At 40.4% G+C, this 24,077-nt stretch overlaps 1 protein-coding gene across 3 annotated transcripts; it reads left to right on the top strand.

The window, feature by feature from the left end:
* On the top strand, positions 1 to 23,124 carry LOC144034769 (monocarboxylate transporter 2). Of its 3 annotated transcripts, XM_077543808.1 has the most exons (8): positions 1 to 373; positions 2,129 to 2,220; positions 7,593 to 7,833; positions 11,408 to 11,551; positions 13,974 to 14,762; positions 16,380 to 16,650; positions 22,019 to 22,284; positions 22,390 to 23,124. In XM_077543808.1, the coding sequence occupies exons 3-7, from the start codon at positions 7,617 to 7,619 to the stop codon at positions 22,065 to 22,067; spliced, it is 1,470 nt and encodes a 489-aa protein (XP_077399934.1). In that variant the 5' UTR covers positions 1 to 373; positions 2,129 to 2,220; positions 7,593 to 7,616; the 3' UTR covers positions 22,068 to 22,284; positions 22,390 to 23,124. The 3 variants fall into 3 exon arrangements, with proteins under 3 accessions (XP_077399934.1, XP_077399935.1, XP_077399936.1); XM_077543810.1 differs by lacking the exons at positions 1 to 373; positions 2,129 to 2,220; positions 7,593 to 7,833 and adding an exon at positions 7,875 to 9,280; XM_077543809.1 differs by lacking the exons at positions 1 to 373; positions 22,019 to 22,284; positions 22,390 to 23,124 and having other exon boundaries at positions 478 to 2,220; positions 16,380 to 19,053.
* Positions 23,125 to 24,077: the final 953 nt, after the last annotated feature.

The following is a 24,077-nucleotide window of genomic DNA, read 5'->3' as shown; positions in this document are numbered from 1 at the left end:
GTTTATATATTGAACCATGTTGAAATTTTCACGCCTGGGACGTCCTCTTCTTCCAAAATGACACGTAAACTGGTGTGGCTACTCTGTTTAGAATTTCGGACTTGTGCATATTAATGATAAAAACGTGGCGTCATTTGAGTTCAACCCACTGTCGTTCGCTTAACCAATGAGTTTGAGCTTTAGCCCGCCCAAATCCTCCAGAGCCCACCCTCTTCTTCTACGAGTACAAATCACGGTGCTCTACAAGTACTAATCAGTTTTGCACCATCTGTAGCGAGATATTTGGTGCAAAAGTCACATGACTGGACAGCAGCAGAAAAAACACTTGTGACTCCTAGTGGCGACAGGTACAAATGTACACTTTTTCCTACAGGTAATATATATACTGTATATATTTTTTACCAGGTACAAATCACAACTTTTACAGATACAAATTCAACAGGTACAAATTGTTTGAATTCTTTTTTACAGGTACAAGTTACTTTTGCACCATATTTACCTCCATAAACAACAATTAGGTGTTGTCCCTCGAGTGAGCCCCAACCAGACCACCAAAGGTCTGATTGGACTGTTTTGGAACTAAACAGCGGGCTCCCAACAACTCTCATGTTTGTGTTTTTTATCCGCAGCATGAAAACGATCATATTAATTACACATGACACACGGGGACGATTGCAGCCGGCCTGCCAAGATGGAAACGCAAGAGATTGTGGCCTTATCCTTTTCTACAGAAAACACAATCTCTTCATCTTAGATGAACTTATAAATACTTTGGCATACTTTGTGAGGTCACGTGGACAGACTTTCACCTTTCAACATTGGGCTTTTTATTGTAATGAACATCTCTCAAGATATGAGAATGGAATGCACAAGCAATATCTATCACAGCCATAAAAACACTGCTGCGACTATTTAATGGCCACTTTTATTCCCATCTCCTCTGTGGTGTCATTTGACATAAGCGCAATAATCAAAAGGATTTTGGTTCAAAGCAGTAGGCAAAAAGGTACAGGAATGATAGCAGAAAAAAACAAGATCAGCAATCTCAATGTGAAATTTGAGATGTGACGCATAAGTACTAAATTTTCAATTTCGGATTTCTGCTTCTTTTGTTTCTGTGTATCAATATTGTCTTCGGTTGGTGGTGCTAACTTTATTGTAGCATTGCTAGCTTGCTTTACACTTTAATTAAACTAACAAAAACTCACCAGATAAACCAATCCCCACACTTACCTTCCTCCAGGCATTCTCCTTTTTGGGCCGATCCCGGTACACGTAGCTCGCCGTGTCGTACCGCTGCAAACCGCGCTGATCAGGCTGTCCTCCATTGCAAACTGAGTCCTGGAGGGCCAGAGTCCTGCAGGTTTTGGAAGTTTCCCTCTTCTGGCACAAGCTGATTGCAATCAACAGGATCGTTCGTTATCAGGTGCACTGTGCAGAGCTGGCTGATGAGCTGATCATATATCAGCTGTGTTGGAGAAGGGAAAGGTCCCTCACCCTTAAGGACCTAGTTTGCTCACCCCTGTCCTAACCCCAACCAAAACCCAGTTCAAACCTAAACGTATAAAAAGGCTGTAATGATGCAGATTGTTTAAATGCAATCTATGGCAATCAAATGCACATCATATCTCCACTTTTCTGACTACTGTACTTGAAATACAGCATATGTTGCACGTTGTCATTCGTATGCTTCTTCCTATCACTAGGGGGCGCTTTTTCATAGCGTCCGGATTCCGATGATAGGCTATGATGTATATTAATGTGCTTTTCATTCATTCATTCTTTCTTTCTCATCAGCCCACTGCATTTTTTCCCTCTCCATTTGGTAACATTATGGCTTCAAAATGTCAAGTTTTTTTTCCTTAATAAATTTTCAAACAAAATATTAGTCCTGGTGAAATTGGGTCACTTCAGACTAGAATGTGAATTGCCAACAGGCTGCTTGGGCTACAGTAGAGTACAGTGGAAGTATGCAATGAGTGACGTGGCTGGAAAATAGCAACGTAGGCAGGCAACAGGCAGCCAGCACCGCCCCCTGCAGCGCCACCAGGCCACGTCACGCCATCTCAGGAAATTCAAACCCACGCAAGCAAGCACGCACACATTCACTGTATGTCCTCTCTCGCAGAGAGCAGCGGCATCTCTCTCCTCCAAGGTCACCAAGCCTGAAGCCCCCCAGTCCGCCGGACACGCACACACGCGCCTTTATCCTCCTGAAAGGTAAAATAAACTATTTTGATTTTCAACACGAGATCAAGCGAGTTTTAGTATTTTGGGCCAGTATGGATGAGAAATGTATCCAAAAGAGTGAGGATTAATGTTTGAAGTCTGTCTGTGGGTGATGGAATACGTTGTGTGGTGGGTTCACGTGTTGCTCGTGCTGGAAAATCTCACCGGCCAGCGCATCATTTAAGGCGTAAGTTGATTAAGTGCTACTATTTTTGGAGCTCATGTCCACTACTAGGCCTTAGCTTGTGTCCCTAGCCTTACATCAGCAACACCATATGATCGACTTACTTGCATCACTTTTTGCCCTTTCCTTTGTTTCAGATATGCACGTTGCACGCTATGATCATTATATTACATTGTAAAGATTTGATTAAAACGAGTTCGCAGTCTTTGTGACTCGTTATCAGCTTGATGAATATCAGATTTGAAGTGTAGACTTTAGTCTTGAAAGCGTTCTTGGAATAGGATGTCTGCTCTTTAAAATAATGGTTGAATCAACGTATTGATTGAAAGTTATTTTTTAATCGTGACCTTGATAGCCAGTTTTCAGGTCTATGTGCTAGCTACTCGTTGTCCTCCCTAGTTAGTGCGCTAGTAGAATGCATTTGCACTGCTGTACGACATGTGTGCATACTAGTTGTCCAACTATGTTTCTAGTAAGGCAAAATTGTTCACTTGTTGACATCTGTGCGTTCCTAATACTAATGAAACACTAAATGTTAACTAGTAGTCATGGTCACTTTTATTGCACGAAAGTCTGAGTCACTTGTTTATGATTATTTACAATACAAATCATTGGATGTCAGTTACAGTGGAACCTCAGAGTTCAAACGTCTCTGAACTCGTACAAGTCGGACTTCGACCAAAAAATCAGAGTAAAAAATGCCTCGGAGTTTGACCTCATTCTGAGTTTGAACACCCACGCAAACTAAGCAAAGCCGAACGTACCTTGATCGGGTAAGCCGAGTGATGCCGAATGTTCACGTTGCGGTAGTGGAGACGAAGCGCTGCTCATTTCCAATCACAGCGGGTGAATACTCCCGGAAGTGCTCCGTACATTCGCGAGTGCATTTGGATTTTTCCACGACAATTTTCTTGAATCTAATTGATTTGAGAATTGCGCGCTGTAATATTGCGATATATTGCCAAATTGATTTTTTTTAACACCCCTACTAACTAAGCATGTTGTAGAAATACTTGGCTTGAATTTCTGTCTTTGCTTTTTGATGGTTTTCATGGTTCTTCTTATGACTTTTTTTCAATCTTGTACAAAGTAGCAAAGGGTACTTTTGTCGGCTTTCCACTAGTGCTGATGACACTATCGAATATTTTTAGATTCAATTAGTCTATCGATTATTCAATCGAGTAATAGGATTCATTTTAATTATGCATTAAAGTCTATTACAAAAGCATAACCCCCCCCCCCATTACTCTTTATTAACCTGTGATTGGTGTTTATTTTGTACTTTGCATTCGTAGTGATAAAAAAAAAAGTGGGTGGGGGAGATTGATGTACTTTGTTACCTGTATGGTCATTGTTTTTTAAAAGTAAAGACAGATGTTTGCAAATGTCTTATTTTGATTAAATGCAGAAGATAGTCAGTCTTCTTTCGTGAAGGACTACAGAAATTAGTGAAAAAGTATTGTTGATATGCTGAAATCAGATGATTTGGACAATTTTAAATTAGAAAATGGCTCCAAACGGTTACTCAATTAGTAAAATAGTTGTCGAATAATTTGATAATCGATTAATCGATTCATTTTGACAGCTCTACTTTCCACCTCATGATCGCCATTATATTCTGTAAAGCGTGTTTGTTTATGGACTCCCTGATGTAGCAGCTGCCTGTCAGCTGATTTTAGCCTACGTCTACCTGGCTGTAGTGTTTATTTTTATTTTCTGAGACTGGGAGAGTAGGGGTGGGGGTCAGGTTTCAAGATGACGACCTCTTTAGGTTTGTTGTGAACACAAATTAGCTTTGTGCAAACACAACCAGCACCTGATACAAAACTTGCCAATACTGCACTTCAGTCGTAAAATAAAACTTTGGCTTTGATCATTCCGATTGCATTGATTACATCTCAATGAATGATCATAGCCACTTGGGGCCAGATTGTCCTGTTTTATTTAATTTCATCTCTTTGTTTGGACATTGTTTTATTTCATTAGATTTGGAAAGGCGGATTTGCCTTTTATTTTTTTTATTTTATTTTTTTAAAGTACTACTTGTTCCTTGGCCAATGGACATGATTCCAACGTGTTTATTTCCTGTATCGTCATGCTGTCATGTTTGATCGCAGCCTGTGAGTGCGGGGTGCTAATAGGCATAATAGTCAACAATTTTTACTACCAGTCCAAGGAAACGTTGAGATGATCTTTTGAGCCAGCATGCCATAACTTTCACTGCTATGCGACTTGGATGGAGGCGGCCAACGGGGGGTGGGGGCCTCGGGTCTGTTTGGGAGTTGATGAGGGTAATGCCGACCGCCGCTTACTGTTAGAGGTCGAGTTTCCTTTTGTATAGTCGGTCGGCAACACCTGTTTGCTTGGATGGCAGTTAAGGAAAGGGCTTGTCATGTATTAATCTTATTGAGGTGTGTCTTTATTGTTAGGATTCAGTCATGTGCCCACCTGGCACTTGTCACTCATTAACCTGGTGTCAACTTTCACCATTGTTTAGTAGCAGTTAGGCAAATTGTAACATTTGAAGCCATCCTTCACGTGAGCCATGCCACACTCATAAATAAATGGAGTTAAGTTACTTCAGGAAGTTGCATTGCGAGCTATTGCATCAGGTAAATGAAGGCCAGAGCACTCACAAAGGAGTAAAAAAAAGTAAAGTCACCCAATCCATTTTGAAGACTGCTAAAAGCACACAGCGGCAGGCTGAACGTCCTCTCGCCCGCTCAACCACTTCCTAAAACGTGTCCTTGTAGGGCAAACTGCTGCTCTCTTTTGGAATTTTTCCCTCGACAGTCACTGGCAGTTACATGATTTGCTTTGTCAAGAGACTCTTTTGATATTATTGCGTTTCTGTCAACTTCTTGCTTTCAATTTATAGTGTGCAACTATGACACATCACTAAAGAAATTAGCATGTCTATTTTCACTGAATGGTTAGCTAGGGGAGGAGGTCCATTACATCGTCTGTAGGGAGCCAATATAAGGGAGCCCTTATTTAGGTCAGCGTTTCTGTTAACTAACTACATGTAAGAAGCACAATATGCCAGAGTATTATTGTTAAATAGCTCCTTTTACTAGTTAATCATCTGAATGTCCCTTAAGAGGACAATTAAGAATTGTATCTCCTTACTTTGTGTCCTAATGAAGTAAGATTTTAACATTTTAACATTGACTGGAGGGTTTCAAAATAGCCTATTCTTGATGTTGTGGCTGTAAATTGTTCCAAGTGGGATGAGCTTGTGGCTGGTAACGGACGAGAACACAACGTGAGCCATGTTGACTTTGTGACTTTTGAAGACGGTGACTTTGCTCGCCCTCGTTCACTACTTATGTGCTTAAAGGATCTGCGTGATCAGGAACCAGAAGCCAAATTTGAGCCTCCCATATAATCGTAGGCAAAATTAATCAGTTTAAGCTTCTTAAACAGTTTGAGGCGATGCACATTGTTGTTACTTAAAAGGAACCCCGACTGTAATGACAAGTTAGCTCTATATTATTTATTTGGTTGTTATTAACATAACTATAGAGGTTCATTTTTCAAAAATCATTTCCAGTTTAATAGATTTTTTAGAAACTTTATTTGGACATACACCGCTATTGTTATTTACTTCGCAACGCATTCAGTGCGTAGTGACCACTGATCTGAAAATATGACTGGATAGCCGATAGCTCATACACGGCGAGTAAGCTGTTGAAGTCACAGGGCGGCCATCTTGCTCTTCACATCTCGCGAGCAGACTACTGTATAAAATATACGGCATACCTACTAGATATATACAGCTCGTAGGCAGTTAGTGTAGGGCCAGGGGCGGGGTGGTCACTATTTTTTTAAGTAAAAAAATAAAAATAATACGAGTAGACCAGGGGTTGTTCAAGTTCGGTCCTCGAGAGCCCCTATCCAACCTGTTGTCCATGTTTCTCTCCACTAACACACCTGATTCATGATCAGGATCGTTATCAGGCTTCTACAAAGCTTGCCGATTAGTTGATCATTAGATTCAGCTGTGCTGCAGGAGGGAAACATGGAAAACAAGCTGAATAGGGGCTCTCGAGGACCGAACTTGAGCACCCCTGAAGTAGACGGTATGTGCTGCTTTGACAACCTGGGTTGCATCTTGTGGCGCTTTAGTGGAAACATGATTCAACACATCTGACTCAGCAAGCCAAACGCTGATTAGAAGGTGAAAGTGCTGCTGTTTTAGTTCAAGTGCAGCTACAGACTTTTGTGTTGATCGAATAAATAAATGCACGTTCACCAACGACGGCATGTGAGGCCGCACACAATTGTTTTTTGTGTGTTTTTTTGGCTTGCTTTTGTCAAACACTCGCTGGCTAGCCGGTTTGCTCTGCGCACATCTGAAAGGCGTGCCTCTGACCGCTTTCCACTGCTGCCCCTGAGGGCTTGGGTAGCACGGGGCGGGCTCAAGGTGAATGGTGGGTGGAGTCGCGGTAGGAACGAGCACATGTAATAACTGTGCGGTGTTTGCACCAGGATACAGGATTACTGGTATGTCCTCCCCCTCCTCCCTCTTCTGCGTTACGTCACTGCTGGCAGCTTCTCGAAGGGCATCGAAGTCTATGGAACCAACAGCCAGCCATTTGGGGCCTGAGTCATTGCAATTGAAAGAGCACTGCGTGTATGTTGGCAGGAGAAAATGAATGAAGTCAATAATTGCTCTCCCCCTGCATTCCGGGTAAATGAGCACATCAGTTAGCAATCGCGTCACCTGTTCACACACAACCTGCAGAAGCGGGAAATTGTCAGCTCATACTATAATTGAATTCCCCCAACCCCTTCAAAAGAAAACCCAAAACAAACACATTTTTCTTGTTTTTAATGATGAATAATAGCACTGTATCTAAGTCAGAGCCATGGACAGTAAGTCTACTCTCAGGTGGTAAACTTCACACTCTGGTGAATGAGTTTTCCTGTAAAACCTCTAAAACTATGTCACAATTTGGAAAATTTATGTCAAGTGGAGGCTATTTATAGCACCATGACAAACCATCTAGTGTACATTCTGTGGCAATAATGCAAGCCTCCTAACCATTATGTAAAATGATTTCCCAATAATTAAAAGGATCAACTTCCATAGTCAATTGAACACTCCGCCAGAAATTTCAACTAATGTAATGTATTTCATTGCACCAAACAGTTAATGTGTTTCTTCTCATTGCAGTGACGAGCCAGCGCCGGTCCAACGATGCCGCCCCCAGTCACTGGCCTCCCCGCCGTGCCCCCGCCAGACGGCGGTTGGGGCTGGGCCGTGGTGGTGGGCTCGTTCATCTCCATCGGCTTCTCGTACGCCTTCCCCAAAGCCATCACCATCTTCTTCAAGGACATCCAGATAATCTTCGATGCCTCGTACAGCGAAATCGCGTGGATCTCCTCCATCATGCTTGCCGTCATGTACGCCGCAGGTCAGTCGCAGACGTTTCAGGACCATTTACACTCAGTAAGGCAGAGAGAAACTTTTTTTTTTTTAACCCTTTTAGTACTATCATCATAGCAGTCCGCCTGTTTTTATTGTTTTTAGTTTTTTTTTCTCTTGACGTAAAGCTACACTCTTACCCTTTCAGTTACGTTGCGAGCGCAAATGGTTCCGTGGATACGTTGATTTGTAAGGCATGCGTCATCTCCTGTCTCCTGCCCCTCCCCCACACATGAAAATCTGCTCGCTGCCGCAATGTATGTGGAATTGATGCAAAGCTCTGCTTCTCCCCTCTCAGAAACCATTGAAATTGCGTTGCTAGCACAAATAGTTCCGGAGTTACGATACTTTGAAGTTACTCCTCTCTATGACGCGGGACTTCCCCCTCCTTCACACGTGACAATCTGCTAGCTACCGTAATATATGTGGTATCCACATAAAGCTCCGCTTCTCTGCTTTCAGAAGCATATTCTTTATATAGTAGTGTTTTTTTGAAAATCTGCTACCTGCAACACTTTCTATAAGGCAAATAGTTTTAAGATTTTACAAGATTTTGGGGTGGTCAAGATCCTGTAATCCACCAGAAAATATCAGCTACTGCACTAAACAGTAGCCACATTTTTCTTTTTAAAGCAGTTACATGGGAATTGTTTATATATTTTCACAATTTGGACTTTGACACAGATAACAAAGTGGAGGAAGCCATTGTTGCGTGTAAAAAATATCTTTATTTACCACAGTGTTTTGAAGAGAAGCGTTACTTGTTTAATTGTAAACAGTTAATTTGCATATTTAGAAAAGCTCTAAAGTATATAAAACTTCATTAGTAGTAGATGTCATTTTTAGTTTATGCCATGGGCCGCTTAAATTTGGATGGCGGGGCATAAATGGCCCCCAGGCCATAGAGATTAGACACCACTGCTTTAAACAGCAGTTATCAACTGATCAGCTGTGAGTCGCTATGATGAGTATCGATTGGACAAGAGGGCCTCGCTGCCGCAGTTTTAATATTAGAGATATAAAGTGTTCACATGTCGTTAGCATGATTTCATTCCACATTTTCACAGTGACACTCCATCATTGGGATGATCTAATTTGTCTCATTTTCTATTCATGTTACTAGATGTCAAATGCTGTTGCTCGTTATCACATGGCCACGTTGTAATCGGGGATGTTGTGTCAACATACTTGCACACGGAACAAGAAACTGAACACTGACATCAATAGATGGGTCAGAAAGAACGACATTGATTCTCAGCTCATATGCAACTGACGCTAATGCACAACATGGGGAGTCGTCGTTGTTGATCTGTACAGATGGCGATAATAATAACGGCAGTAGATGGAGTGACAGGAGGATTACAGTGTGTCCAGATGGTAGCCGTGGCGGCGCCTCGCACAATGCTGCAGGCCTTCAGCCAATAGTGGCAAATACAGTAGGTAAACGGCGCAAGACCGACTCAAGCATGTTTTGACCAACACAGATGAAGTCAGTGATGTGAATTCTAATTGATTGAGCGGTATGGTTCACTCGCCTATTTCAAATTCAGGTCATGTCTTGTGACACCAGCTAGCATTATGAGTCAGCTGGAGCGACTGTGACTCAAGTATTTCACTTCCGTCTTGATGCAGAAGATTCTCAGGAAACACTCATGCCCAATATAAAGTAGCGATGTTCATAATTTGCCACTAAGTGCTGAAAAACAATCTCATATACTGGAGCTTAACAGATGTTAAGCAGTTAAATGTATTGAAAGGGGGAACAATGTTCCACTTCTTAGCTGTAGCTGTGACAAAGCACAACATTAGTTATGGTAAAAAAAGAAAAAGAAAAAACTCTCATAAAAAAAAAAAATGCAATAAATCTTGAATAAAATGGACATTAATTTTTTGCAACATTTTAAAACAAAAAATAGCATTCTAATTCATTTTCAATCATTTAAAATAGAAGTGGGATATTTTGAAATCAATGTATTATTTTTTTTACAATTAATTTTTTTTTTTAATTTATAAAAAACACACCAAAAAAACAATCACAGCATCTGATGTGGGCCATGTTTTTAATTAATTGTTAGAAATGACAGGCAGTCAATAAAAAAAAAAAAAACTAAAAACATGCAACAAGCCACAAATATCTCCCGGGCCGGACTTTGGACACCCTTATAAATATAAATGACAAAATGACTGGCGACCAGTCCAGGGTGTACCGGGCCTCTGGTCAAAAGTCAACTGGGATTGACACCAGCTCATCCGCGACCCGAATGAGTCCAAACTGTATAGAAAATGGATGGGGAGATGGTAATCCCGTGTAATGGATTTAACTGAGAATTGCACGAAATGCAATGATGGAGATGTGGACTTGCATTAGAGAGCCAAAAATAAGATTATAAATGTGATTAGACACATTACAGTTACACATTTATTATACATTCACTCACCAGTATAACCACAGTCCAGGTCTGGGGGGGGGGGGGGGAACTCATATTAATAGCAGCCGTCTTCAAGTGTCGTTATAAATGATTGCAAACAACAATCATCCGAATAAGATAATAAGCATATTAATGGGATACTTCTGACAGAGACAAAAGAGTAGAAAAAAGAAAAAAAAACGTGTTGGACACATTTCAGCATGCAGTGCTTCTTGGCAGCTGTGTGAGGTAAGCATTGCTCACGAGTGACGTGTTCAATCTGCAAACTGCGCCGGCGTGGGATTAGTGTAGTTAATCCAGCGCAAGCGAGTGAGAGGGGGGCAGGGGGAGGGAGAGAGTTGTCCTTGGGTGAGGCTGCATCAAAGCGAAGTCTGGTAGTTGACGGGATGTACCGTCAAAACAATAGTGCTTATGTCTTATGTCAGATATATGATAATTCATTCCCCGGCTGCTTGTGTTATTTTGACATGAAACATAATTTCTACTCCTTCACCGCTATTGAAGAGTATACAGCACTTGTTTTTTCTACTGAAATGAGTCTGATGCCACGCCATTTTAAATGACAACTTTGGAAGCAACTTTGCCAATGCACAACCACCAGTAGAAGGCAGTGTTGCACCGTTTTCGATATGGGGGCAACACCTGCATTTAGTTCAACCTACCTTTGTTCTACGACTGATTATAAAAGAACAGGAAAAAAGCAGAATACAACTTACTTTTTACCCCCCTGGAAGATAGTCGATTATTTAACTTGGTAAATTCAGTGTAATTCAACACAGTATCCAAAAGTCCAAATGTTGGAAAATGGCCGACAGTTAATAAGTTAAATGATGTCAGCCTTTTGGCTGCATTTTTATCAATCATGCCACACATTGAAATTGTTGTGCAAGTTTTATTATTCCACGCATTTGGCCACATGTCGCCCTCTTTGGGGGGGGATCCAGGTCATTGATTGACATTTTGCTCCGCTGTGTGTCTGGCCAGGAGATAAGTGTCCTTTCCCCAAGGAAGTTCATGTGCAGCCCCGCAGGAATTCTGATCATTGGCCGCAAATGCAAATTAAGGGAAAGTGATTGACGGCAAACAAAAGAAGAGCCTGCAAACAGATTGAATCCTTCTCATTTTGTGTGCCAGGTCCCATCAGCAGCATCCTGGTGAACACTTACGGCTGCAGGCCCATTGTCATGATGGGGGGCTGCCTGTGCTCCGTGGGTATGACCCTGGCTTCGTTCTGCACCAGCGTGGTGCAGCTTTACATCTGCATCGGCGTTATTGGCGGTAAGTCCCTCGCAATCCACTTAACTGGCTTCCCTTGATGAGCGTCTGAAATAGATCAGGAACAAGCGAGTTGACATGTCAGGTTCATGTGATCAGGTTCAATTTTTACATTGAACTGACCATTCATTCTAGCTGATAATGTCATACTCATATTTGAACATAGGCAGCTTTTCCAATTTTCTTGAACCCAATGAGTTATTCATAGGGAAGTCTGATTCCACTTTTTTCTGACCAATACTATTAAAAGTACTCAACTCTTGAGGAGTTTATACCAAGTGCTGATTAAATTAATATTTAACCAATGAAATGATTTTAAAAGAAGACTCATTGTAATGTCCCATTACACTTGCTTGTATTATAATCAATTTTTTTTTAAAATAACCAAAACAATTAAATGAATTCCTTCGTTGCTGTATTAATTAAAATCGAGCGTCATTTTTTTTATTTAAACAGCTTTTGTACTGTAGTGACTAGGTGTTCTTAATATTGTAGCTAATTAGTGTTTATAATCCATTTATGCATTTAAAAACACAGCAAGACCAATGAATTGGAGTATTTTATCCATTTAAATATCGAATTTACTTTTAAAATCGATTATAAATAAGTTTTTTATTTTATTTTTTTACAAATATTTTTTCATTCTGTTATGAAATTTCCTTGTGAATATTATTTTAACTTTGGTGTAAATGAATTTTCATGTTTATTTGCTTGTCTAAAAAAATACCAAAATGTTTTTGACAGTTGTTTTAAAGAAAGCTTTTAAAAGAAACTCTGTAACTCTTAGTAGGGCTGGGCGATATGTCCCAAAAATAAAATCTTGATATTTTCAGTCAGTCAGGACGATTGCGATTTTAATCTAATAAAGCCACAAACGTTTAAAGGTTCCATTTATTAAAAAATAATTCCTCTGCAAAATGTTCAGACAACAATAATGTATACTGATTTTAAATCAGTTTTAACATGAACTCAACATTCATAGTTAGCAAAATTACGACTCACATTAACTCTTTTACTGCCAAAGACATTAAATGACGTTCTGCAAAAACCTACGGAGCGCCAAAGACGTTAAAAGACGTCCACCCATTTTTTTTTTTTCTTTTGAAACGGGTGGAGTAAAGCCATGCCCAGCTGTGGTGAAAGTTTCAAGCAGGTCTAGTGAGCCTAATGACTATTTTTGGCCCCTAGAGGGCAGCGATGACTCTCTTTTGACAAGATTGGGTAGGCGTCAGTAGAAGACGTGAGGCGGAGCTAGAGGGGACAATGGCTAGGGAAGGGAAGAGAAGAGAACATGGCGACCGGTTTGCAAGCAGCTCACGCTTGAGCATTTTTTTTCAAAGACGAAAAGCATCGACCAACGCTAAAGAGCACATTGATGACGACGATGATCATCATCGATGATGATGATGGTGACTCCGAGGTTGGAAGCGTTGACGCGGCAGTAGAAGACGTGAGGCGGAGCTAGATGGCTGAGGAAGCAAACAATGGCGGTTGCAAGCAGCTCACACTTGGGAATTTTTTTCAAAGACGAAAGGCATCGACCAATGCTAAAGAGCACATTGATGACGACGATGATCATCATCAATGATGATGATGATGGTGACTCCGAGGTTGACGCCGAAGTTGGAAGCGCTGACGCGGCGGCTATGACGACGTCATAAAGGTTCACGGGCTAGCGATGCTAACACCGGAAAACGCGGAGCACGCTCAGGCGGACGTTCAATCGGACGACGAAGAGTGCCCCGAGTCCAATGCATATTCATCGGAGGAGTGGGTACAGTCTGCTACTTGCTATTCCCCGGAAAAAAAGGCCGTCAAGAAAGTGTCTGCACGCGAAAGGAGCCATCGCAAGTGAAACTAATCTGTTGTGCAAATCCTGCTGCGTCTCCTTGCACGCATGGGAGCGTTACAAAAAGAAAAACTGTATTTGAAACATCCACATAATTGTAAATAGTACCACAGTTGCACACATTTGTAAATAGTTTGCGAAATTGTTTTGTCAAATTGTTACACTGTTGAATGGAAATAAACGTATTTTGCAACCAAAAAACACTTTTTCATTGTTGGTGGTGAGAGTTCAATCTTTCATTTGGTAGTATGTGTGTTTCGATAGTCCAAACACAACATTTTTTGTGGACCTTGAAAGATTAGTCAAAATGCTTAAATCGGCTGGCACTGGCGACATCCCGTTTCTGAAAACGTCTGGCAGTCAAAGAGTTAACATCTGGATGTAACCGAACATAAGAACAGATTTTAATAGTCCAGAAGGCAAAATTCAATTTCATGATTTAGCACATTTTCAACGATTGGATTTTCTAAACGACGATTAATCTAATTCATTCGATTTATTGCCCAGCCCTAACTCTTGGTTATTAATACTAAGACAAAGTTATGTGAGGAAAACATGTGTAATTTTTCCATTTAGGGCTTGGATTGGCATTTAACCTGCAGCCCGCCCTAACCATGATTGGCAAATACTTCTACGCCAAGCGTCCAATTGCCAACGGGCTGGCCATGGCCGGGAGCCCGGTGTTCCTCAGCTCCTTGGCTCCGCTCAACCAGTACCTTTTCAACAACTTTGGCTGGAGGGGGAGTTTCCTGATCCTGGCCGGCCTGCTGCTCAACTGCTGCGTGGCCGGCTCGCTCATGAGGCCCCTGGGACCGCCGCCATCCAAGCTGAAAAAGGACGAGGTGGTGAGCGCCAAGAAGACGCGTACGCCGTGGCAATTGGTCAACAAGTACCTGGACTTGTCGCTCTTCAAACACCGTGGCTTCCTCATCTACCTGTCGGGCAACGTCATCATGTTCCTCGGCTTCTTCGCACCCATCGTCTTCCTGGCCGCTTACGCCAAAGACACAGGCATGGACGAGTACTCGGCCGCCTTCCTCCTCTCCATCCTGGCTTTCGTGGACATGTTCGCCAGACCCTCCATGGGCCTGCTGGCCAATTCGCGCTGGGTCAGGCCCAAGATTCAGTATTTCTTCAGCTTCGCCGTGCTGTACAACGGCGTGTGCCACATGCTGTGCCCGTTGGCCGACTCCTACACCGGCCTGGTGGTGTACGCGGTGTTCTTTGGTTTTGCATTCGGCATGGTCAGCTCTGTGCTCTTCGAGAGTCTTGTGGACCTGGTCGGGGCGCCAAGGTTTTCCAGCGCGGTGGGACTCACCACCATTGTGGAATGCTGCCCCGTCCTCCTCGGGCCACCGATTGCAGGTACTACCGCCGGCTTACATTTCATCAATACGTCCAAGAAAAAACAAAACGTGAACAAGGCCAGTCTAGATTGAAATACTTTTGTCAGGAGGATGTAGTTTGGTGGAGGACCCAAATGCAGGGAGCAATAGCAGCCAGCTAAGGATGCAGTCAAAAAGGGGATTTAATTAAGAAATAGGCAAACAAGGTACTTGGCGAAAATAACAAAAGCAACAATATCCAAAAACACAAGTCAAAGCAACAAACCAAAACAGGAACACGGCTAAGCAAGGAAATGATGACGATAGTACATGGCATGGGTGTGACAGCGACAATGACTCGGCAAGGACTGCAAGAAAGCAGGGAACTAAATACACATAAGTAGAGAGCCACCTAGACAAGACACACGTGGCTTGGGAAGCCGATTGGGTAACACCAGGGACCGGGATAACAGGAGCACAGGAGGACATGATAAAACTTGACAAGACATTGACAAAGGGAGACACACAAGAAAAACATGACCCATAAACGAAACCTAAACACAGACCATGACAACTTCAGGTATACACATTCTAAAACTATTGGTGCACATTTTCTATTTTTAGCTTGTTCAGATGTTCAAATGTTCATGGAGCTCCCAAGGTTATCAAAACGGCTTAAAAGTTTGAATGGCAATTTAAACAAGTGAATGCAATAAGCTCTTTATAGTTTTCTACAGTAAATATTTATTTTTCCAAAATTTTAAAATACCTGAAATCTTAAACTTTCACATTTCTTTGTTTTAATGTCAAACAAAAACAAAAGTTCCCAGGGACAGCAGCAACTCTTATAAAGTTACCAAAAAAAAAAAAAAAAGTTTCCTGAGATTAAAATGGTTTTAGATTTACCTTTTATCGGCTGTCAGATTTTTAAAAAAGGCTGATACTGATATTTGTCAAAATGCCCAATATCAGCCTGGCCGATTATCGGTCTATCCCTATACCAAACATCACGATACGATATTATCATAATATGAAGCTCACAATATGATAACTATCACGATATTGTCGGGAGTGTTGGCAATATAAAAAAGTCACAATACTGTAGAAAATTTGCTCATACTAAAAAAAAAAAAGCACAATATTGTGCTTTTGTACGTAACAACAATGCATATAAACAACCTACAATCTCTAATAACACTTAATATTGAGGCACTTACTTGCTAATGTACGCACACATTGAGTTCCTCCACATATTGATTCTGTTCACAAGCGCATTACATTCTCCTTCATATGACAATTAGCCTTGATTTTAAACATAGAAGGGCTAAAACGTGCCTTGTGAAAATTAAACTGCACTAAAAAACTGAACAGGACTGCACAAATGGAAATCAACCTGACTTCTTTTTTTTTTTAACAGATGTCCTGCTTTTAAAGTGATACTTGACTCATTGAGCCATTTTCAGCAGTAAAAAGTTAATATTTTGTCCAAAATGAATTTGATAACTTCATTATTTTTTTTGTACCATTAATACCTTTAAAAAACAAATCAGCAGCATCAGCAGTTTAGCTTCAGTGTTTTATTAAGCTTCAGTGTTTTATTAAGATGCTAACTTTTTTTTTTTTTTTTTTTTTTACCAATGTTTTCATGTTTTCACAGGGAAAATAGTAGACGTCACCAAGAATTACAAGATCATGTATTTCTGCTGTGGCGCCGTCGTGACCGTGGCGAGCATTTGGCTCTTCATCGGCAACTTCATCAACTACAGACTGCTGGAGCGCGAGCGCAAACTTGAGCAGTACAAGCCCGCAGGGTCGGACGATCCCGACATGCTCCGGAAGCAGGCAGAAGCCAACAACCCGGCCATGGGGGAGGCCACAGAGCCAGATGAGGAGGTGGGCAGTGAACCCATGCAACGGGAAACCAACATGTAAGAAGTTTTTCGACGCTTCCTTCGAAATCTGCAACCATCAAACCGAGCTTCAAGCTAAGAGAGTGTGCCTTGCGGTTTTCCATCTGGCTCTTTTCAGGGGCCTCTGCAACTCCTCAACACTGAAGGAACAATGAATCAAAACTCTTATCGGATTCACTGTAGACTAAAAATGTTCTAAAATATCACAGATGAGTTACAAATAGTGGAAATTCAACAAATGTAGTGTGGAAAAGTCAAGTCGTAGGCATTTACGTCTTCCAATTCGATCCAAACGTGGCATTAAGTGCTTTGCCATATTTCTCAGAAGAGAAGCAGCTCCATAAAGATCCTGCGTTGAAGTGGATGAGGAAGGAATAAAACAGTGTTACAAACGGCCATCGTCTGTCCTTGACTATGTCCTGAAGTCGTTCTCGTCTAAAGGCGCGGACGACCATTCAAGATCTAAAACTGCTCCGACTGGTTATTGTCCGTGACAACGACAGAATTTAGCTTTAATATGTCGCCGAGCAGGAAATGGAATGCAAGCTTCTCATTGTTCAGCTTGACTGGCAGCCTCAATGTCCCCCTCTGGCGCCCTCTAGAGAACCCCGGGGCATAACAATCCCGCTGGGGGCTACTGCTACTGTTGAAGCTGCACTCAACTCGTGTAGGTAAGAATTTACTCTCCATCGCGGGCCTTAATAATAGGGTAATAATGACCAAAACCATCTCCGTCAAACTCAACAATATACACAGAATGGACACAACAAAAACCTGATTATGTTCCCACATAACTTGAAGCGTATCACGTTTATTTTGTTCTTTGCCTAATGAAGTGCACAGTCATACCGTTTATTTGAGTAGCCATCAGGGCAGAATGATTTCGGATATTTGTCCAATTTGGATTTTCTTTTCTATAATATGTCATGCTTTTTTCCCCCAAAGCATCCTCTCGTTAAATGAGAAGTAACATTTGGCCACATGGAGCTGAATTTATGATGAATTTTACTTAATTTTATGTGACCTGGGACAACTTCCACTGACCGGTGATATTGCATCCTTTGCCGTTATCAAATTGTCTTTTATCTTATCACAATTAGATGGAAAATGCAAGTGAAATTACGCGTTCAGCAATGCCTTTGTTGTAATGGAAGGAATGAAGTGGGAAGTAGTTTGGTTGTATAATTTAATTAGTGCTGCATCTCTCCAAGGCCGGTAGTGCCGTTGACCAATACCGTCCGTCCACATCTTCATGTCATTTTTCCAAAGTATCTGCGTTCCAAAAATTACTAATGAAAGTTGGCCTGTGTGTCAACATAAAACAGCTGCTTCACATTAATTATAGCAAAATTGTACATTTATTCTTGAATGGCGCACTTTATTTCATTGCGTTCCAACTGAGATTCTTCCCTAAACAGCCAGTGAAATATATGATTGTATATTTTGTGACACAGTATTTTTGATATGTTAGCAAAAGTCCACCTTCACTGTGCTTTGTATGACTTTGAATGTTTTCTCGTTGAATCTATGAAAATCACTATGCAAACTTATTTTTCCATGCTGATTTTTAAGGAGGGGGAAATAAGCTGTACCATCACACGTTGACTTTGTAACACTGCCCCCTGCTGGTGTGTCAGCTTGTCAGATTATTGCTGTAGAGTTTGAGAATTGTCCATGCTGTGATGCGCTTGAAAAGAAGTTGCTGCTGGAGATGTGACAATCTCCTCCTTTTCCATGTTGTACAGAGAACAAAGTCAAACATTTCTTTTTATTTGAGCTTGCATATTTATTCTCTGAACAAAACAGATGTTAGAATATGATACTAGAAACAGATTTGGAATCTACTGTATATTTTTGAGGATTTTTTTTCTCGTTTGGGTTGAATTGGCAGGATCAAAAAAAATCTTGGAGAATGCTTGTGAACAAACTGGTTTGCTACAGGGAGTTTCTCACGTTACTCTCTGGTGCCTTATATTATATTATATTATGCACTTGCATTGGTCCAATTTTGGTCTTTGGCGTATATTTTGAATCCGGCTTCCTACCTGAGTTTCCTTGTGTGTACATAGCTAAAAGCAAATCTTTGCCAATGGTGTTCATGGTGTCCGACCAGTAGCAGATGCACTGTTCAACCTTCTTGTGTCACTTTCTGTATATGGCCATTCAGATTGTATCCTTCCACTACCTCCGCAAATGACCTTTCACACTGAGTGAGGGCAAATATACAACACGGGTGTCAACAAAAATGAACAGATTTTTTTTCTATGTCACATGTACATAATAAAGTATATATCCTGCCAATAAATGCTAAGCTAGTTGATCTATCACATTTGAAATACTTCAGCAGTATTAATGTATCACATGTTGATATCGGATGAATTTATGATTATCAAGCAAATAAAAGTCCCAATTGTGATATAATATTGTTAGCACCATGAGTCATAACGTGGACGTGGGAGTCGTGCGTTCTCGTTAGTCTGTCAGTAATTCTGCCCGGTGACCACCCCTCACCTCCGTCAGCCACACTTAACATTTTAAAAGATGAAGGGAGGGCACTGCTTTCCTCATCTGTATGCGCTGCCTTGGCGAGCCGATGATGGCTGGAGACCCTCAGGCGAAGTTTGAGGCTAGATTTTAATGGGACAGAAGGGGTCAACTGGGGAGGAGAGAACTATAAGCCTCTGCAGGTCTATGTGATCAGCCGGACCACGGACCCCCGGAGTGGGTGGGTTGGGATACCAGCTGTGGGCATGGAGTGCATGAATATGACCTTCAAAGCAGCATCTCTATTCCCTGCATGGCTCTGCAAGGCAGTGATTACAATAACAGCACTAATGGACTTACAACACAGCACAAGAGAATTTAGTGCAAGTCGGATGGGATGATTGGAAATGTTTGCTTTCACAGGATCAAGATTTAGTAAAAATTATCAAAAAAGTTTGGGTGTCAAAATACCCAATAATCTTTACTTGCAATGTAGCAAGAATTTATTACATTTTCTACAAAATTCAATTAACTCTTATTTCATTAGTGTAATTTACATATTGTTTATTTTAAAAAGTTTTTAAAATATGATCAAAAACAAGTATGTAAGCACCCTCGTCACCCTACCTTGAAAATATGCCAGCAAAATTTTGTCAGCTATATGTAATGTTTTTACGTCACAGTCCAGCCAGCCAATAAAAGTAGCAACGACTTTAGTCGGGATGAATGCCTTATATTTTATTTGCATATTTTTAAGGATTTTTTTATTTATTTAAATTGCTATTTGACTCAAGGAAAAATAATGCTTTAAAGAAAATGTTATTTGTATTGTGTTCTTTTTAGACATTGAGGCAAATCTAACAAATAAAAGTATTGAAAAAATAATTACATAAAGTATTTCTATATATATTATATATATATATTATATATATATATATTATATATGTATATATGCATGTATATATATGTATATATTGATATGTATATATATATGTATATTACGGGTGTGAATTGCTTAGTACCTGGCGATTCGATTCATATCACGATTCATAGGTCACGATTCGATTAATCCCTATACGAATCTATAAATTGATTATTGCGATTTTTTTTAACTCAAATTTAGAAAATACTAATCAGTAAACTTGTACATGTACACTGTACGATTTGTATGAAAATGTATTTATCTGAAAATTCAGCCATTGCATTTAACAAACAGGTTGCAGTCTGTTTGAACAGCACTGAAATTAAATATTAAGGCTTAATGTTCCATTAATATAACATTCTTCCATGCTTAATATGTGAATCCTAACCCTAAGTAAGACGTTTTGTTGAATACTTCCATAAAAAAAAATGGATGTTTAAAAATCGATTCGAGAATTGCGCGCTGTAATATTGCGATATATTGCCGAATAGATTTTTTCTAACACCCCTAATGTATGTATATATATATATATATATATATTTATTTATGGCAAAATATGACACTGACCTCTACTGTGGTAAATACAATGTTGATTTGAATGATGATACTCAAATTGTGTATGTGGGCCCATCAATGCAAACCAGCTGATTTCTTCGTTCTAGTGGCAAATCTAATTCAGAGGGGCAATAAAATAATCTTTGCAGTGAGCGAGAAGTGCCGTTCACACAGTGGCTGCCCATGCATTAAAGAGAAGAAAACTGCTGAGTCAAAGCATTAACTCACATTTCCCGTTCTGGTCCCACAATCGAAAAAGTGTGCGTACAAAGCCAATAAATGGGCAGCCCCGAGGTGTTGTGACCCAAAGTGGACTGTTCTGCCCAAAAGCAGGTGTTTCAACAAGACATGCATTAACCTTTCCGCCGTGACTTTTTTTCTTCTTCTGGAAAGACGGTCCACTTTGAAGTGCCTCCATTTAACCTTCATTTAACTTTTGTGTCATGCGCTCCCAAGCAAGCCGTTCTGACAGCGGAAGCCTTTAGAAGTCAGCAAAAGGCCCGCGGCTATAGATGGCATATCAGCACATCTGTCTGCTGCGTTCCGTGGCCAGGTTGGAGACTGGTTTGTTCTTTTGCCGCCGCTGCTCTCCATGCATATTGTCAACAAGAAACATTGGCTGCAACAAGTTGAACAAAATTCCAGACATAAGGGCCTCAAATTCCAACACAGGTGGAAACTTCAGGCTGAAACTTGGTTTGAATGTTTTCGCTCCACAAGCAAACTGATGCAGCCTTTTATTGCATAGGGCCGCGTTTGATGTACCTAAATAAGTGTCCAGTTGGCAAAAGTATATTAATGTAAAATTATAAATATTTATTATGAATTTTATGATACATTTATATTAATATATAAATTATAAATTTAATAATATTGTACTTTTTTAATAATATCATACCACAATATCACAAGTACTTTTGATACATAAAATGTCCTAAAAAATAATGAGAGATCTTTTTAAAGAAAGACCTATATATTCCAACATGGCAAATTTCCTTAAAGCTGTTCTCTTAACAATTTGGCCCAAAATATCTTATAGCCTTATATACAATATAGCCTTCTGACTATTTCTGACGGAAACATTGTAATTAGTAGGTGAACCCCTGAGCTGTTGACAAACTGCATACCTGTCAACTTGTACGTTTTATACGTATTTTATACGTTTTTTTACCATTTCAAATCATGTACGCCGTACACCGACTTTTGTACGGGGAAAAAAAAATGCGCTGACATGCGCATGCGTAGATATACATAGAGTAAATATCGTGGAAGCAAGCATGGAGGAGCCACCTAGTAAGAAACGAAGAACTCAAGGATCGGGTCGACACCAGAAAGAATGGGAGTTACTTCAAGGTGAATATGCTGGCTGGATTAAAGCATCGTTAAGAGGCACTCAATTCTCATTCTGTGTCCCTTGCAATAAAGACGTGAAAGTTGCTGCGAGTGGATTTTACGATCTGAAGAGCCACTTTAAAACTGCCGGACACGTGGAGAATGTGAAAAAAAACAATTCACATGTCCCATTAACCAAGCACTTCGTCTCTACCGCAAATCCTGCAGCATCCCACAAAACGACAAATGCGGAAATTCTCTTCTGCCATTTTCTTGCTGAGCACAACATTGCTTTCACAGCTGCGGACCACTTCTCGGATTTGGTGAAAGTTATGTTTCCGGATTCACAGACAGCTAAGGTAATTTATTATTATTATTATTATTATCATTCATATCTACAATGAATCAGCATTTATGGCACCGTGTCAAAAATTAAAATTTTATATTTTAATATATTTTTGCAGGAGTTTGCATGTCGGAGGACCAAGGCTACGATGATTGTTAAGGAGACCAAGACACCAATGAGGAGGATGAAATCAGGCAAAGCATCACACCAGCCATGCAAGCAACTTTTTTTCCCTCTGTTCGCTCCTTCTACGAGGCTGTTGTAACTAAAATGATACAAAAATTTCCATTTGAGAATACAATACTGAGGGACTTGGTGGTGTTGGACCCAAGAAAGAGAGAGATGTTGGATTACACAAGTATTGTTAAGCTTGCAAAAAGGTTTACACCAGACTTTGATCAGGAACAATTAAAAGATGAATGGGAAGACTATCAACTAATACCTGATGATCTTCTCCCTCAGAAAAGTCAGGATGGACAACCAATTCGTCCAGAGAGATTTTGGCCTCATGTGTTCAAAATGAAAACTGGTTTGGGGCTGGATCGCTTTCCACTGATGAGAAAGATGTATCTAATTTTACTCAGCCTTCCTCACAGTAATGCTGATAGCGAGCGGGTTTTCAGCCATGTGAGGAAAATTCATACAGAGTACAGAAAGACAATGGGAACAGACACTCTTACTTCTTTATTACAGATGAAATTGAACTGTGACAACTGTTGCTCACAAGTGAGACCCTCATTAGAGCAGATAAAGTCTGCTAAATCATGCACATTGGCTTACAATAGGAAGCACTGAAGGCACAGTTTATTGCATTGTAAACTTTTTAAATTGAATAAAAGACTTTGTATGCAAATTACCTTTGTTATTTCTATTACACTGTCTGGTTACCGCGAGTAAACATGCGTCGTACGGTGTTTGTAAGGTTTTTTTGGGGTTTGTAAGGGGAATCATAATCATTTATAAGGGCAGTTATCGGCAGAGGTTGACAGGTATGCAATGGCCACTCCTGCAAACCCTCTGACCAATTGTTTTCAGACTGGATTCGGGTTTGAATATTCCGTCCTCTTGTCTGTGGACGTGACGTCATGTGCCATTGTGTACGTGAAGAAGGGTGTGTAAGGTTCCATTTTTCATCAATAGGTGGCAGTAGCGATTCGAAATTGAATTGTTCTGCTTCAGTAGCTTTAAAATTGCATGAAATTAACAGCATTTTTTAATTACCTTTTTTCCTGTGTTCACGAAGACATTTTTATAGAACACCCAATAAAATGAATAAATAATACATCTCGTTGTACAAACTTGTGCAACCATGGTATTTATCATTTCTAATGAATTCCCTTTCAAGAGGAGGTTGTACGTCAAATTAATGAAGGGACAAGTTTTGATATCACAAAAAAGCTGGCATGTGGACAGGGGTGTGTAGACTTTTCCCCCCCTTCAATTCGAATTCGATTGATTTATTTTTAAAGATTAATTTTGTCCTGCCTGCCATCCATCCATATGGATATCGTCAAAAACCTAATGAGCCTGCTTAAACTCATTTTCTGCCAACATAATTACAAGTGCTGGTGTACACGGTGCGCATGCAAATCAGTGATGTACACGGCGTCATTTGATTTGGACTCTTAATTACTTCAGTGCAGGTGATGGACTAATATGGTTGTCTTGCAGTGCATGGCGAAACATCAGGGATTTTTCATTTTTCTTTTTTTTCTTTTTTTTTTACTCTAACTGCAGATTTTCCATCTAATTGCGTTTTTTATGCTCTGTAATGGACTTATTAACTGAACAGGACTTCAAACGGAG

This window comes from Vanacampus margaritifer, chromosome 15 (assembly GCF_051991255.1).
Source record: "Vanacampus margaritifer isolate UIUO_Vmar chromosome 15, RoL_Vmar_1.0, whole genome shotgun sequence".
Classification (NCBI taxonomy): domain Eukaryota; kingdom Metazoa; phylum Chordata; class Actinopteri; order Syngnathiformes; family Syngnathidae; genus Vanacampus; species Vanacampus margaritifer.
Note: the sequence above shows the minus strand (reverse complement) of the source record. Positions and strands in the feature narration are given on the sequence as shown.

What these genes read in the sequence shown, in the direction of transcription:
- LOC144034769 (XM_077543808.1), top strand. Translation starts at nt 7,617, where the DNA reads ATGCCGCCCCCAGTCACTGGCCTCCCCGCCGTGCCCCCGCCAGACGGC. An exon ending in TGCCGTCATGTACGCCGCAG is followed by an intron (nt 7,834 to 11,407) that starts GTCAGTCGCAGA and finishes TTTGTGTGCCAG; the next exon opens with GTCCCATCAGCAGCATCCTG. An exon ending in CTGCATCGGCGTTATTGGCG is followed by an intron (nt 11,552 to 13,973) that starts GTAAGTCCCTCG and finishes TTTTCCATTTAG; the next exon opens with GGCTTGGATTGGCATTTAAC.